The sequence below is a fragment of the Microcaecilia unicolor genome, chromosome 7 (assembly GCF_901765095.1).
Source record: "Microcaecilia unicolor chromosome 7, aMicUni1.1, whole genome shotgun sequence".
Taxonomy (NCBI): domain Eukaryota; kingdom Metazoa; phylum Chordata; class Amphibia; order Gymnophiona; family Siphonopidae; genus Microcaecilia; species Microcaecilia unicolor.
In genome coordinates, this window is record NC_044037.1 from 85133582 (window position 1) to 85149936 (window position 16355).

A 16355-nucleotide genomic window follows, 5' to 3' on the forward strand; every position below is an offset into this window, starting at 1 on the left:
AATGCTTGGCTGCTCTGCACTGGCTTCCCCTCCTTAGGAAGGAAGTCGTATGCAAATAAGCTAACAGTGAGCAGCTCATTTACATGCGATTTCCTTCATGCATTCCCGTTCCTTTCCGAATCACTAAGGGATCGGTAAGGGAAGGGCTTTTTCCGTTCAGTTAATGCATCACTTAGTCCACTGCAGTGCCCCCTAGGGTGCCCAGTTGGTGTCCTGGCATGTCAGGGGGACCAGTGGACTACGAATGCTGGCTCCTCCCACGACCAAATGAGTTGGATTTGGTCGTTTTTGAGATGGGCATCCTCGGTTTCCATTATCACTGAAAACCGGGGACGACCACCTCTGAAGTTGACCATCTCAACATTTAGGTCGACCATTTCTAAGATCGACCTACATGTTGAGATTTGGGCATCCCCGACCGTATTATCGAAACAAAAGATGGACGCCCATCTTGTTTCGATAATACGAGTTTCCCCGCCCCTTCGCGGGAATATCCTGCGAGGACGCCCTCAGGAAAACTTGGGTGCCCCGTTCGATTATGCCCCTCATTGTGACTATATTCCATCCATGGTTCTCATTCTACTATACCTCTTTGATAGTGACAAGGGGCAACCTCCACATTTGGATCTGTAGACTTTGAACATTCATGCACATGCCCTTCTAAATTCTCTCTCTTCCAGTCTTTCCTCTCTATTTCCTTATCCTCCATGGGGTTGACACTTTGATACTAAAAAGAGTATCCAGGTAATTTCAGGGGTTTACTCAGACGCATTTTGGATATTACAAATTGCCCCCTCCCCCATCCCCTAAACTTGTTAAAGCTTGCCTGGTTAACTTGTTGGTAGGACAGATTTATCATGGTTAACTTGTTGGTGGGACAAAATTTATCAGTATGCGGGCGCATGCCAAAATACCTGTCCTAAAGTTAACCACATAACTTATCTAGCTAACTTCAACCAGGATATACAATGGTACAATTTAACTGGATAAGTCTACTGGATGCCCAATTAACTGGATATCCTTCCATCAAATATCACCTCCTCCCTTTCTCCCCCCCCCCCCCCTAAATATCAGGTATACTGACAATTGTTTGACCTTTTGGAATCTTTGAATAGTATCATGACCACTGTTCACCAGTATTTCACATTAACATATACCCATGTACTACAGTTAACTACATTAGACCTGCAGCCTTGGAAAGGAAGCCTGCTTAATGGGTGGAGAGAGGCAGTGAGGAAGGGGAGAATGAATTGTTGTAAGTAATGTATTTTGTTTCTAATTATAGGGTGCAGCTGATGGGGCAGTGTTTCTAATGAGACCAGCCACAGATGAGAATCTTGGCTTGAATTCTTTGTTTGTTGACCTGGAGAAGTATGCACTTGGATTCCGCCACGTGATAGATCAAGTATGCTACAGATTTAAATGGAGGAGCAATGCCACCTCAAGGGACCCAATGACCAGTATGTATTTGGGGAACAACAGCATGTTTTGTAACTATGCCAATCTGCCAGCTAGTAAGGCTCTACTCTGCATACTGAAACACTTAATGCAGATATCGGAAAAAGCGGAACTCTCCAGCCAGGATTATTGTTTCTTGAACGTGTGGGATATGATAGGGCTGCTGAGCGGTTTGGAAAACTTTGTGGATGAAGTACCCATCTATGCAACTCTGCTCACCTCCATCGTTATTTACAATGTCAGCCAAGAGATCAAAGCAATGAGAGATAGCAGCAAAAATGCTGTCCCTCAGCTGACACCCTCTTCTAAACAGCAAGAAGCAGCTGATTCTAGTCTTAATTCTAATGCGCTGGAATTTGCAACACAAATGGCAAAGGACGTTGTTGATGAGGGCACCTTTGAAGCTAGCGTTAAACTGATGGAAGATGACTCATCAGAATCTCTGAACTTCTCAAGTGAGAAGGAAGTCCAGAAGATAAAAACAGGTTCCCAGCAGTCCATGCCTAATGATCATCACCCTAGTGAGAAGGTGGGTGGCTCAGACAAGCAGACTGCAGTTTCATCCACTTTGTTTCAGGCCATAGAAGGGACAAGCCAGCCTGACAAGCTGGAAAAAAATTTTCAGTCATTGTCCCATCCTTCAACATTAAAGAATCAACAGGAAAGTACCTCCAAAGGCAGGAAGAACTATGTACATGCATTGATGGTGGAGGACATTTCATCACCTACAATACGAGAAAACTGGATGGACCAGGCCACAGAATTCAAATTGTCATTTGCAGAGTATGCTTATCTGCTAAGGCTAGGGCTAATAGAATATATCAAGCAGTTTGCTTCAGATTTGGTAGACTCCATTTTGTATAGTCTGGTGTATGGTGATGCAGAAGAGGAGGAAAAATGTGAAGACCCCATTTTAAAGTCTGAATTTAGTAAAGAGGAAGATCTGGCAAGGTTCTTCCTAATGCTTTATGCAAACAAACTGCGTGGTCAGATTGTACGTGCAATGATGCTCCTGTCACAGCGGGGACAAATATGTAATGAAACACCTTGGAAAGTTATAACGAAAGCAGGTGAGAAGACAGAATCTTCAGGGACTCCAAATAGTCCAGAATCCCCCAATGTTGTAAATAATCAGAAAGTCAATGCAGATGGAAGTGGCCATGGAACTTCCCAGGAAACCCCAACTCATGTGCAAAACAGCAGTGTGGGCCCTGATTCCCAGGCACCTTTGGCAGAGCAACAGAAACAAGACAGTGAGGCTCTGGAGCAAGTCCCACCAGACCAAGCAAAAACATTCCCCACTCCAAGTCCCAAACTACCACCACAGGCCTCCCGAAAGGGGGATACAATGGAATGTATTCACAAGTTGATGCACTACGTTGTGAAAGATGTACTTAGCAAAAGTGACAGTAAATGGTGCCAAGCGGTAGCAAAAGAAATAGAGAAAAATCTGCCCTTTCCAACCTGTGATCCAAATCTTGAGCGTAGCAGGGCCAATCTATCAGAATGCTCTGTCTCTCAACCAGAAAATGCATCCAATCAGATGGTCCCCGCAGGGGTTCAGGAGTTAATAGACTGTCTGAAGGACGCTGGAACCGTGCATACAGAAACAGGGGAGTATAGCTGTTCACTGGATACGGAGACAAGGAAAGGATGGTCAATTAAAATCATTGCTGCAGCGTCTGCACAAGAGACCCCTGAAGTGCTGGCGATAAACCTGAATTCCTCTGGCAAAACGAACACCCAGCAACTACAGGCTCTGCTTCAGTGGGCAGCTGCCTCCCAGCTCAACATCCCCTTGCTCCATTTCAGAGAAGCAGATGCAGAGGTTCTGTCACAGGTAAGGAAGGTGTCACATATCTCAAACTATAGCTAAAATAGAAAAATTCTCTACTGGGCCAGTATCTAATCCTAGGAGTGACTGGTTGGGGTCAACCATATGTTTCTTGATTATGGCATCGGTATTTAATGTCCCCTGCCATGAATATAAATTTTACTGAAGGTTTTGGCTAAGCAGTCCTGGTTAACACTCTAAAAAGTCCCCGGGTTCCTTGTTTGTGGTATACCTATAACATGACGCTCTTCTAATCTCCACAGATCTGAGGCAGATACAGACTTTCTTCTACAAATTTTATAATGGGGTGTCTTTCTCATCCCTTCCCATCTTGTCTCATCTCTGCCAGGTCTTGGGCTCATTATAGCTCCTATCCAATAACCAAATCAGTAGATAGCCCTTGTAAAGCAATCAAGGTACACTTTTGTAGTATCTCACTCTTCGAATTGTTCTCCTAATAGGCTGCACTCTTTTCCTAGTTTCACATTGTGACATTTCTCCTGACAAACTGTGCTTCTCTAGCTTTACATTACTGTTTACTCCTGCCAGTCAGACTATAGTCCCAATCTCACACTGCTACTCTCAGTCCACTGAATTCTTTTCCTCAGTTGTACATAAGAATTGCCATACTGGGAAAGGCCAAAGGTCCATCGACCCCAGCATCCTGTTGCCAACAGTGGCCAATCCAGGTCACAAATACCTGGCAAGGTCCCAAAAATGTACAAAACATTTTATACTGCTTATCGCAGAAATAGTGGATTTTCCCCAAGTCCATTTAATAACGGTCTATGGACTTTTCCTTTAGGAAGCCGTCCAAAAACTCCGCTAAGCTAACCGCCTTTACCATATTCTCTGGCAACGAATTCCAGAGTTTAATTACACGTTGAGTGAAGAAAAACTTTCTCAGATTCGTTTTAAATTTACTACATTGTAGCTTGATCGCATGCCCCCTAGTCCTAGTATTTTTGGAAAGCGTGAACAGGGACTGTCTTTCTTCTATGTTTGTGCAGCACTGCGTACGCTTTGTAGCGCTATACAAATGCTAAATAGTAGTAGTAGTAGTAGTAGCAGATGCTTCACATCTACCCGTTCAACTCCACTCATTATTTTATAGACCTGTATCATATCTCCCCTCAGCCGCCTTTTCTCCAAACTAAAGAGCCCTAGCCGCTTTAGCCTTTCCTCATAGGGAAGTCATCCCATCCCCTTTATCATTTTTGTCACCCTTCTCTGTACCTTTTCTAATTCCACTATATCTTTTTAGAGATGTGGCGACCAGAATTGAACACAATATTCGAGGTGCGGTCACACCATGGAGCGATAGAAAGGCATTATAACATCCTCATTTTTGTTTTCCATTCCTTTCCTAATAATACCTAACATTCTATTTGCTTTCTTAGCCGCAGCAGCACACTGAGCAGAAGGTTTCAATGTATCATCAACGACGACACCTAGATCCCTTTCTTGGTCTGTGACTCCTAACGTGGAACCTTGCATGACGTAGCTATAATTCGGGTTCCTCTTTCCCACATGCATCACTTTGCACTTGCTCACATTAAACGTCATCTGCCATTTAGACGCCCAGTCTCCCAGTCTCATAAGGTCCTCTTGTAATTTTTCATAATCCTCCCACGATTTAATGACTTTGACTAACTTTGTGTCATCAGCAAATTTAATTACCTCACTAGTTACTCCCATCTCTAGGTCATTTATAAATATGTTAAAAAGCAGCAGTCCCAGCACAGACCCCTGGGGAACCCCACTAACTACCCTTCTCCATTGAGAATACTGACCATTTAACCCTACTCTCTGTTTTCTATCTTTTAACCAGTTTTTAATCCACAATAGAACACTACCTCCTATCCCATGGCTCTCCAATTTCCTCTGGAGTCTTTCAAGAGGTACTTTGTCAAACGCCTTCTGAAAATCCAGATACACAATATCAACTGGCTCACCTTTATCCACATGTTTGTTCACCCCTTCAAAGAAATGTGGTAGATTGGTGTGAGGCAAGATTTCCCTTCACTAAATCCATGTTGACTTTGTCTCATTAATCCATGCTTTTGAATATGCTGTGTAATTTTGTTCTTAATAATAGTCTCTACCATTTTGCCTGGCACCGACATCAGACTCACCGGTCTATAATTTCCCGGATCTCCTCTGGAACCTTTTTAAAAAATTGACATTACATTGGCCACCCTCCAATGAGAGTTGCTCTCTCCAGTTGGGTCTTTCTTATGGTCTAATGCTGCTATATCTTCCTCCTGGACTATACCCTTCTCCTGTGCTCATGCTGCTCTTTTCTCCTGCTTAATCTCTTTCCTGGTTTCATGCCGTCATTCTCTTCTTCTAAGTCTCTAGTCTTGGCTGTTGTGACTCTCTCTTACTGGTTAACACTCTTCTAGCCTTGCTTGGTTTGCCCCATCCTACCAGACCACACTTTTCTCTTAACCTTTAACTCCACAAAAAATAATGAAACTAATTTTATCAAATATATCAATGCAATCCTGAGTGAAATTTTAATAAATTATATCTAGATACCCAGGTTCATCATAAATATCAGTATATATAAAATTTATTTATTTATTTATTAGGTTTTATTTACTGCCGTTTTGAAAGAATTCACTCAAGACAGTGTACAGTAAGAATAAATCAAACATGAGCGGTATTGCATCCACAAAACACCATGAATATGCATAAGATCTATTTGCATACGATGGAGGCAGTGCATGCAAATAGATCTCATAATCATTGGGGAAATCCTGAAAACCCAACTGGATTGTGACCCTCGAGGACTCAGGTTGAACTGCCCTACCCTAGACAAAATCTCACCTTATGCACTCCCCCTCTCCAAAATTTGATAGTTAAACTCAGCAGTCATGATTTTATTTATTTTAAAAATTTGTATACCACCAAAAACCTAAGTGGTTTCCAAAAATACACTCATAATAAAACTTATACAATACATAAGACAAAAGTAATCATACATAAAAATATATTTCTTCATTCCTAAGCCTGTAAAACAAACTCTCAAAAGTATGCTGCCACATTACCACACAGACCTAGGCGCCGACTCCGTGGGTGCTGTGGGTGCTCGAGCACCCCCAATATTTTAACCCGCCGGAAGTGCCCAGCCAGCCCGACCTGCCTGCCCTCTTCTCCCTCAACAGTCCTCCGTCCTCGCCTTACTGCTACCCAGAATTTAAAACTCATCTTACCTCGGGTCTCGGCAGCAGTGAAAGCGAGCAGACTCGGCGCTTCGGCCTTCCCTTCTCTCTCAGCTCTGGTCCCGCCCTTGCGGAAACAGGAAATGCACCACCTGTAAAATATATATATATATATATATTCAGCACCCCCAATCATTTTGAAAAGTTGGCTCCTTGCACACAGACTTAGGTGTCCCACAAGCGCATTCCATAACACAGTTCCTGCCACCGTGAAGACAGACACCCTTGTCTCTGCATAACATGCTTGCACGATAGGATCCAAAGGACGTTTCATGGCATTATCAGATCACAAAGCCCTCGTCAGATGATACACTTTTAAAACTTGCTGAAGGTAAAGAGGTGCATCAGAATAAAGAGTCTGGTAATTCAGTAACATAGTAAACCTGTACAGTCCATCCAGTCACCCCCCAACAAGATAAACTCATTTATGGTGAATAATTGTCAACATTTTAAACTGACTTTGTTGAATCATCAGTAACCAGTGTAACTGCTTAAGAATTGCTGTTACATGAGAAAACGGCTACACACCTGTAATTAATTGGGCTGCCATATTTTAGACTATTTGCAATGCCTTGAGAGCTGGAGAAGCTATACCAAGATTCAAAGCATTGCAGTAGTCCAACCATGACAATACCAAGCTTTAAACAACAAGTCTGAAATTGTGAGTAGACAACATAGGTTTCAATTTCTGCAAAAGATGGAAATGATAAAAATCAGCCTGAACTACCTTACAAACATGACTTTTCATGTTATGCTTGTCATCTAATGTAACCTCTAATAACCTCAGCTCTTTTTTACTGGAATGGACCTATCTGCCAAGCAGACCATTTCAGGCCACACACCCTGTTCCTCTCTTCCCACAATCAGCACTTCAGTTTTAGAAACATTCAATACCAAATCAATAGTAATCATCCAAGATCTTACTTTTTCCATGTACGTACTCAACTGCAAATCCAAAACTTTTCCCCATGAAACTATGAGAAAACAAACCTGGACATCATCGGCATATAGCCGATAATAAATTCCTAACGATTCAAAGGGCCCTAAAGATGCCAGGTAAATATTGAATAATAATGCAGATAATACCGAACCTTTTCAATATATTTACCCAAAAAGGGACTAACAGAAATGGGACGATAGTTGCCTAACTCCTTTCTATCTAGCCCTACCTTTTTTTTAACAGAGCTTCACAGTAGGTTGCTTACAAGATTTAGGGAACAATCTCTCTTTCAAAGATATATTAACCAGCCATTGTCCTGCCAGTGCAACCCCTTATGACAAGGAATGCAAAACTCCTGAAGAACAGGGGTCAGACAAAGATTGCGTTTGTTTAACAAAACAAATTATTGCTTCAACTTCCTTATCTCCCACAAAAGCAAACTGTGTCCACTGTTCATTAGCGGTAAACAATGGATTCACCATCACAGAACAAGATTGCCCCTTCACTATTTCTCCTAAATTATGCATCTTGCCAATCAAAAAAATTCACAAACACATTGGCACCAGTCCCTCATCCCCACTGACCTGTTTTATAAGCTTCCTGCAAAAACTTAACTGTGATACAGTTCCTTTGGTTTATTTAACACACCATCCACTCTTTGTTTAAAATATTTATTTTTCTCATCCTCACACAGCCATAAATATTCCATCAAACATATCTTATAACCATCATAATCATCAACATCTTTTGACTTCCTCTACTTTGTCTCCGCTTGCCTCTATTCACATCTAACTTGTATAAGGGAGGAAGTTTTCCATGGACAAATCTATGATCAGATTTTATCTTAACTATCCTCCTAGGAGCAACCACTTCTAGAGCTTGACCTAATGTATCTCTCCTAACATCCATAGCTTCATCTAGAGACAAATAATCATCGGACTTCAGTCTAGGTGGCCATTCCTTCCACAGATCCGATACATCAAATCTGGAACGAATTTCAATTTCTCTCTCCACAGAACTAACAACCTTAACTGTGTTCCAAAAGGACAGCTTAAAAGAAATCAAAGAATGGTCAGACCATCCCACAGGCCAGATTACTGGGTCCCCACCCAAACCAAGCACTATAGCATCTCCCAGAAAAATTAGATCTGAAACATGCCCTGCGGAATGAGTTGCTTCAGATACTATCTGAACCAAAGAGATTGCACTTATTAGCTGCATGTTCCTCATTAATAAAAATGGGTTAATCTCATTCAAAAGGAACATTGAAATATATACACAGCTTACTAAAATCAATAGCCAACCCAGTTAAAAAAATGCACTAAAAAAGGCAATCAGATAAAATTACTCCTGGGGGAAAATAAACCGATCACCATACATTCCTCATATTCATTCACTTCAGCACATATCATCTTAAAATCAAACATTTCCCTAGAAAAAAAAATCACAACTCCACCTCCCCTTTTTCTAAACCTACATCCCAATGCCAAGCCTCCCACAACAATCCTGTAAAAATGCATAACTTGACATCATCCTTTTAAATATTAAACTTTGCGGGCCTGATATTCAGCTGATGGCAATCAGTGTTGTGCTGTCCGTCGCCGCCATTAAACCCGGAAATTCAATATCAGGCCATGTCTGGGCACCAGCATTGAATTTCTGGGTTTCTAGAGCCGGCTAACACATAGCTGGTTAAGTGTGATATTCAGAACTTAACTAGCTATGGGTTACCGCATAAAGGGGTCCTTTTACTAAGCTGTGGGGAAAAAGGGCCCTGTAGTAGCAGTGGGGCTGTTTTTTCTATGCGCCAGGGTCCTTTTACAGCAGCAGGTAAAAAGCCCCTCCCAAAAAAATGGCTATGGGGGAAGATAACTCATACTGTGTGGCCATATGGCATGGAGCACTTACCGCCACTCATTGAGGTGGCGGTAAGAGTTCCCACAGTAACCCGGCAGTAACTGGGCAGCACGCAGTGATGCCCGATTACATAGAAACATGATGGCAGATAAAGGCCATATGACCCATCCAGTCTGCCCATCCTCTGTAACCCCTAATTCTTCCTGTTCCTAAGCGATCCCACATGCTTATCCCATGCCTTTTTAAATTCTGGAACAGTCCTTGACTCCACCCCCTCCACCGGGAGGCCATTCCACACCTCCACCACCCTTTCTGTGAAATAATACTTCCTTAGGTTACTCCTAAGCATAGGAGCCAACTTTTCAAAATGATTGGGGGTGCTGAAACTTTTTTTTTTTTTTTACAGGCAGTGCGTCCCGCCCCCTCAATACCTTATAATCCTGTCTGTTGCAGTCTTCCCCTGGGCAGTGGCAGCACCACTCATAGGCTGCCTGCAACCTGCACCAGGACTTCTTCCCTGAACAGTCCCACCCCTCAATCCCCCTGTACTGTGCAAATATAAAGAGATGCAAATTTCAAAAACTGACATATTTCAATCACTATACTATAGGTTAACAAATAAAACAAAAAAATGGAAATATGATATCATTTTAGTGGACTAAATACATTTTTCAATTAGCTTTCAAAGGCCAAAACCTCTTTCCTCAGGTCAGGACAGTATACTGCTGTTATGGTATTCTGCTCTGACATAAGAAAGGAGGGTTTGGTCTCCAAACATTAGTCAAAAATGTATTAAAATTAGTCCAGTAAACATATCACCTTACTTCCATTTTCTGTATTTATTAACACAGCTACCACACTACTTTATCCTAAACTAAAAATAAAATTCATTTTTTCCTACCTTTGTGGTCTGGCCGTTTACTGTTTCTAATTGTGTTGGTCCTAGTCTCTTGTTTCTTCTTTCCTCGATCTTTAACTTTCCCCCCTTTCCATCCAGCATCTGACCCCTCTTTCTCTCCTTTCCATCGTCTGCCCCCTCTCTTCCCTCTTTCCATCCAGCGTCTATTTTCTCCATCCATGTGTAGTTTTTCTCCTCTTTTCCCTTTCCCTCATCTGTCAGTATGCATCTCCTTCCTCTTTCTTCACTCCCCTCCATCCATATGCAACTCCTTCCTCTCTCTTCCCTCTCTTCCATCCATGTCCACCATTTTTTCTCTCTCTCCACCCCTCCCATCCATTTGCATTTCACTTCCTCTCTTCCCTCCCCTCCATCCATGCCCAGCATTTTTCCTCTCTCCCCTCCATCCATGTGCATCTCCTCCTGTCTTCCCTCCCCTCCATCCATGTCCAGCATTTCTCCTCTCTCCCTGCCATCCATGTATATTTCCTCCTGTCCTCCCTTCCCTCCATCCATGTCCAGCATTTCTCCTCTCTCCTCCATGTGCATCTACTTCCTGTCTTTCCTCCACTCCATGTCCAGCATTTTTCCTGCCCTCCCCTGCATCCATGTACAGCAACTCTCCCCTCTTCCCTGCCCCCTCCCCTGCATCCATGTTAAGCGATTTCTCTCCTCTTCCCTGCCCTGCATCCAATTTCAGCGATTTCTCCCCTCTTTTTATTATTTATTACATAGTAACATAGAGGGGCATAATCGAACAGAAACGCCTATCTCCATGGGCGTTTATCTCCGAGAACGGGTCCGTGAAGGGGCGGGGCGGATCGTATTTTTTAAAAGAAAAAGACGCCCATGTTTTATTCGTCAAGGTGTGAGCTGGGCGTTTTTGCTTTTCAGCGATAATGGAAAATGAAATCGCCCAGCTCAAAAACGAATAAATCCAAGACATTTATTCGTGGGAGGGGCCAGGATTCATAGTGCACTGGTCCCCCTCACATGCCAGGACACCAACCGGGCACCCTAGGGGGCACTTTTACAAAACCAAAAAAACAGGTAAAAGAGCTCCCAGGTGCATAGCACCCTTCCCTTGGGTGTTGAGCCCCCCAAATCCCCCTCAAAACCCACTGCCCACAAGTCTACACCATTACTATAGCCCTAAGAGGTGAAGGGGGGCACCTACATGTGGGTACAGTGGGTTTGGGGGGGTTGGACGATTAGTAGCATTAAGCAGCACAATTGTAACAGGTAGGGGGGGGATGGGCCTGGGTCCACCTGCCTGACGTCCACTGCACCCCCTAACAACTGCTCCAGGGACCTGCATACTGCTGCTTGGGAGGAGGGTATGACATTTGAGGGTGAAAGTAAAAAGTTGTGAAACATCATTTGTTGTGGTGGGAGGGGGTTAGTGACCACTGGGGGAGTCAGGGGAGGTCATCCCCGACTCCCTCTGGGGGTCATCTGGTCATTTAGGGCACTTTTGGGGGCCTTATTCGTGAAAAAACAGGGTCCAGGAAAAGTGTCCTAAATTCTAGCTCAAAACTGTTCCATTATCGGCGAAGGGCGCCCATCTCTGTTCGCCCGATAACCACGCCCCAGTTCCGCCTTCACCACGCCTCCGACACGCCCCCGTCAACTTTGTCCGCACCCGCGACGGAGTGCAGTTGAAAGCGTCCAAAGTTCGGCTTTCGATTATACCGCTTTATTTGTTTTTGTGAGAAGAACGCCCATCTCCCGATTTAGGTCGGAACTTGGGCGTTATTCTCGTTCGATTATAAGCTGGATAGTAACATAGTAGATGACGGCAGAAAAAGACCTGCACGGTCCATCCAGTCTGCCCAAGAAGATAAATTCATATGTGCTACTTTTTTTATTTGTACTGTCCTCTTCCGTGCACAGACCGTATAAGTCTGGCCAGCCCCATCCCCGCCTCCCAACCACCAACCCCGCCTCCCAACCACCAGCTCTGGCACAGACCGTATAAGTCTGCCCAGCACTATCCCTGCCACCCACCACCGGCTCTGGCACAGACCGTATAAGTCTGCCCAGCACTATCCCTGCCACCCACCACCGGCTCTGGCACAGACCGTATTATTATTTATTATTATTTGTTACATTTGTATCCCACATTTTTCCACCTTTTTGCAGGCTCAATGTGGCTTACATATTACTGTTAACGGTGTTAGCCGATTCCGGTCTGAACAAATACATGGTATGAATGAATACAAAGAGGCATATTTTCAAAGCACTTTGGGAGGCTAAGTTCCATAGGTTTCTATGGAACTTTGGGAGGCTAAGTGCTTTGAAAATAAGCCTCAAAGTGATATTGTGGTACAATGAGGTACATGTATGGTAGGTACAATTGGGGGGAACTTAGAGAGGGAAAGGGGGAAGAAGAGTCAGGTAATGTCCGTTATGGTCTTTGGTTACATTGTGTCGCAAGTGTCCAGGTATTTTTATGTTGGGTCGGTGGGGTATGCTCTTCTGAACAGGTCTGTCTTTATTTCATCCTGCATTTCCTCCAGAGTATTTTTTTAACTGTTACTATACCACTTATAATGAAGGCTGCTGACCATTTTAGTAACCAGAGTCTGGATGGACCCCATCTGGTTTTTACCTTTTTTTAAAAGGAACTTCACACAATACTCCATGTAAAGTCTTACTAAAAACTTTTACCATCTCCTCCTGTTTTCTGCTTGCTACCCCTGACCATTTATACCTAAGCATTATCTTATCTACTTGCTTAGCCACTTAAACTCATCAGATATTATCACCCATAGATCCTGCTCCTTTGTACACAATGCTTCATCCCATGTACTGCACCGAAAACCTGAATTCAAGAACCTGCATTTTTTTAGGATTAAGTCTTAGCAGCCAAAATCTAGACTGTCAAGCTTCACTTGACCTCCATTAGTACATTACCCATGCCTTCCATGACGTTACAGATCTTGGTATCATCTGCAAAAGAAAACCTTCCTCATATTGCTTACGAAAGGAACAAGCTAAGGACAGATCTTTCATCTTTGAACCCATGATACTAGCCTCCTATTTCAGAAAACGCAGAATTGGTTTCATTGGCAAGTTATCATTATGCCTGAGATTAGAAATCCCTGCCAGCTTCCTTTCCAGGGGAGCCCGTGAGAAGGAAAGAAAAGTCTAGGGTGATATTTATTCAAGAAAAGGATTAATATCCACGGAAGACAGCTGAAGTTGGGAGCAATCTTCAGAGTATCCCTCCCCACGCTTATGAAATCTTCCCTTTAGGATGAGGAAAGTTTAACTCTGTGGATAGAGCAGTCACCTCTCCGTCATTCTTAACAGCACCAACTCCCAGCAAGCAAGCCCAAAACCTTTCAAACGCAGAAAGGCTCACATCTCCAGCCCAAACAACAACCCCCCCCCCCCCCCCCAAAAAAAAAAGCTTTCTGTCAGTCCTGCAAAACTAGTGAGCGTCCCTCTATCCACAACAAGGAAAACTCACGCAGAAAACATCCACGGAGGCCCGCAGAAAAACCGGCTAATACACTCCCCACAAAACTCATTTTACCTTTCTGAACTGCACTGCAGTAAAAGAAGCAGAGTACAGCCGACTCCGTCTTCAGCAGCTTTCTCCTTCCCTCTCAGCTTCCCACCCTTGTGTAAACAGGAAATGAGGGTGGGACCACCACAGCTGAGAGGGAAGGAGAAAGCTGCTGAAGATGGAGCCGGCTGTACTCTGCTTCTTTCACTGCAGTGCAGTTCAGAAAGGTAAAATGAGTTTAAGCACTGGCTGAGCGGCAGGAAGGCAAGGAGGACAGGTTTGAAAAATATTGGGGGTGCTCCAGCACCCACAGCACCCACGGAGTCGGCGCCTATGCTCCTAAGCCTATTCCCTCTTAACTTTGTTGTATGCCCCCTCATTCCTGAGCTCTCCTTCATTTGAAAAAGGCTCTCTTCCTGTACATAAATGCCCATAAATGCAGAGCGTGTTTCCCTACTCCTCCCCTTGCCTTGTAATCAGCTGTGAGTGACGTCATCCTGGCTACGGAGCCTAGCTCAGCAACTCCAGGAGCTACGGACACAGGCAGTCCCACATTAGAACGTTGGTGGTGAGAATTATTATATAGGATTAGCCGTAATACGTGCTATTTAGCACTAATTAGTACTTACATGTGAAAATAATGTATTTCCCTATTCTATAAACAACACAACCAATTTCTCTAGTGTACAACTCCAAAGGGGGTGTGGCCAAGGGAGGGGCATGGGTGTGACAGGTGTTTGCCCAGCAGGTAGGCACAGTTTTTCAGAATACTTGCATTTACACTCCTAAATTCCAGTAGTTGGGTACAAAAATATGGACTTAAGTTAGTATTCTTTAATGGGAGTTCCATACAAAAATGCCGTTATACAACTCCCTAAGTGCTCCCATATTATTACTATTATTATTTTTGCAAGTCCTATTTGCTAATGGTAAAATTAGTGCAAGACCTGTTAAAAAAAACAAAAAGGATCCTGTATGTACTGCTATGGTAAATCTGGATTCAGCAAGAAAAAAGGAGAACAAACCCCCAAACAGCAGTCACAACACAGAAATAAAAACAAAAGAAGGGGATAGACCAATGAAGTTCCCAATCAGTGGTTTATTAAAAGCAGTTTAAAAAGGGCTCGACGCAGTCTGCATTTTGGCACACAATGCACCTGCCTCAGGAATCAATTATAACTACTACTACTAATAATAATCATTTCTATAGCACTACTTGTCCCCCTCTCACCCGTCCAGTATCTCCTCTCTATTTCTGTCTGCTCTGCAGCCACCATCCAGCATTGCACCTGTCTGTCTCTCTCTGCCCCTGGCATGCATCATTGCCCATCTCCTCTCCCGCCTGCACCATTCAGCATTGCCGTGTCTCTATTCTCTCTCTCCGCACATCAAACATTGCCCTGTCTCTCTCTCTCTCCCCCCCCTTTGTAGGTTATCAATAGAAATCAAACAAAATAAAACATGGAAAAGAAAATAAGATACCTTTTTTATTGGACATAACTTAATACATTTCTTGATTAGCTTTCGAAGGTCGCCCTTCTTCGTCAGATCAGACAGCTCCCCCTTTGAAGTATTTCTTCTGTCTCTCCTTACCCTCCCCCCCCCCCCCCCCCCCCCATCATCCAGCATTGCTCCCTCCTCCTCCTATGTAGTATTTCCCCTCTCCGCTGTCTCTCTACAGCCCATCCAGCATTTCCTGTCTCCCTCTGGCATGCAGCACTGCACTTGTCTCTCTTCTTCCCCTCCTTCCCGAACATTTAGCATTGCCCATGCTCTATTTCCCCCCATCCAGAATTGCCCCTCTCTCCCCCTCCTATGCAGTAGTGCCCCTCTCTGCTGTCTCTTGCTTTCCAGCACATCCAGGATTCCTCCTTCACCATCCAGTATTGCACTGTCTATCTCTGTCCCCCATCTAGAATTGCACTCTTTCTCCCCTCCTTTCCAGTCTTACCCATTTCTCTCTCCCTCCCTTTTCATGCAGCACTGCCATTCAGCATAATATCCCTCCCATTGCACCTCACCAGGTCCAAGCTAATAAACAAGCAAGGCAGAGGAACAGGACCATGGCTCTCTGCCTGCCACTACTGCTTCCTATGCAGGCTTGGAGGTTTATCTCAGAGGAGGCGAGACCAGCATAGGAAGCAGTAGCGGCAGACAGAGAGCCATGGTCCCGTTCCTCTGCCTTGCTTGCTTATTAGCGCAGACCCGGCGAAATGCAATGGGAGGGATATTGTGCTGCATGGTGGGTGGATGAAAGGGGAGAGAGAGAGAAATGGGGTAAGACAGGATGGGAGAGGCAGTGGGTCTGGCACAGTTTGCGGTTGGGGCTGGGGAGGCTTAACCTACCCAAGCCTCTTATGCGGAGTGCCTATGCTCAGAAGACGTAAGGGAACATAGGTTTTTCAACTTTTGGATAGTGAGTGATTTTCCTCTCTAGGACTCCATTTCAGGTCATCGAGAACTGTTCCCCATCTCCTTTCCTCCCCGAGACTGTTCCTAAACTTTGTTTTGTTTCAGGCCAGACTGCTCCCTCTCTCCCCCCCCCTTCCATATGTGTGTTTCTCAGGGGCTTTTCACATCACTCTGCTGCCTATCTCTTGCCTCTACATCATCCTCTTTTCTCCATC

At 44.1% G+C, this 16355-nt stretch overlaps 1 protein-coding gene across 1 annotated transcript in view; it reads left to right on the plus strand.

Annotated features, from left to right (window-relative positions):
• The window catches only part of AKAP4 (A-kinase anchoring protein 4), a 157508-nt gene that overhangs the window by 63465 nt on the left and 77688 nt on the right, over positions 1-16355 (plus strand). The window contains exon 3 of the mRNA XM_030209541.1: positions 1286-3298. Coding sequence (XP_030065401.1) covers positions 1286-3298 — 2013 coding nt within the window. The remainder of the gene's footprint in view (positions 1-1285; positions 3299-16355) is intronic.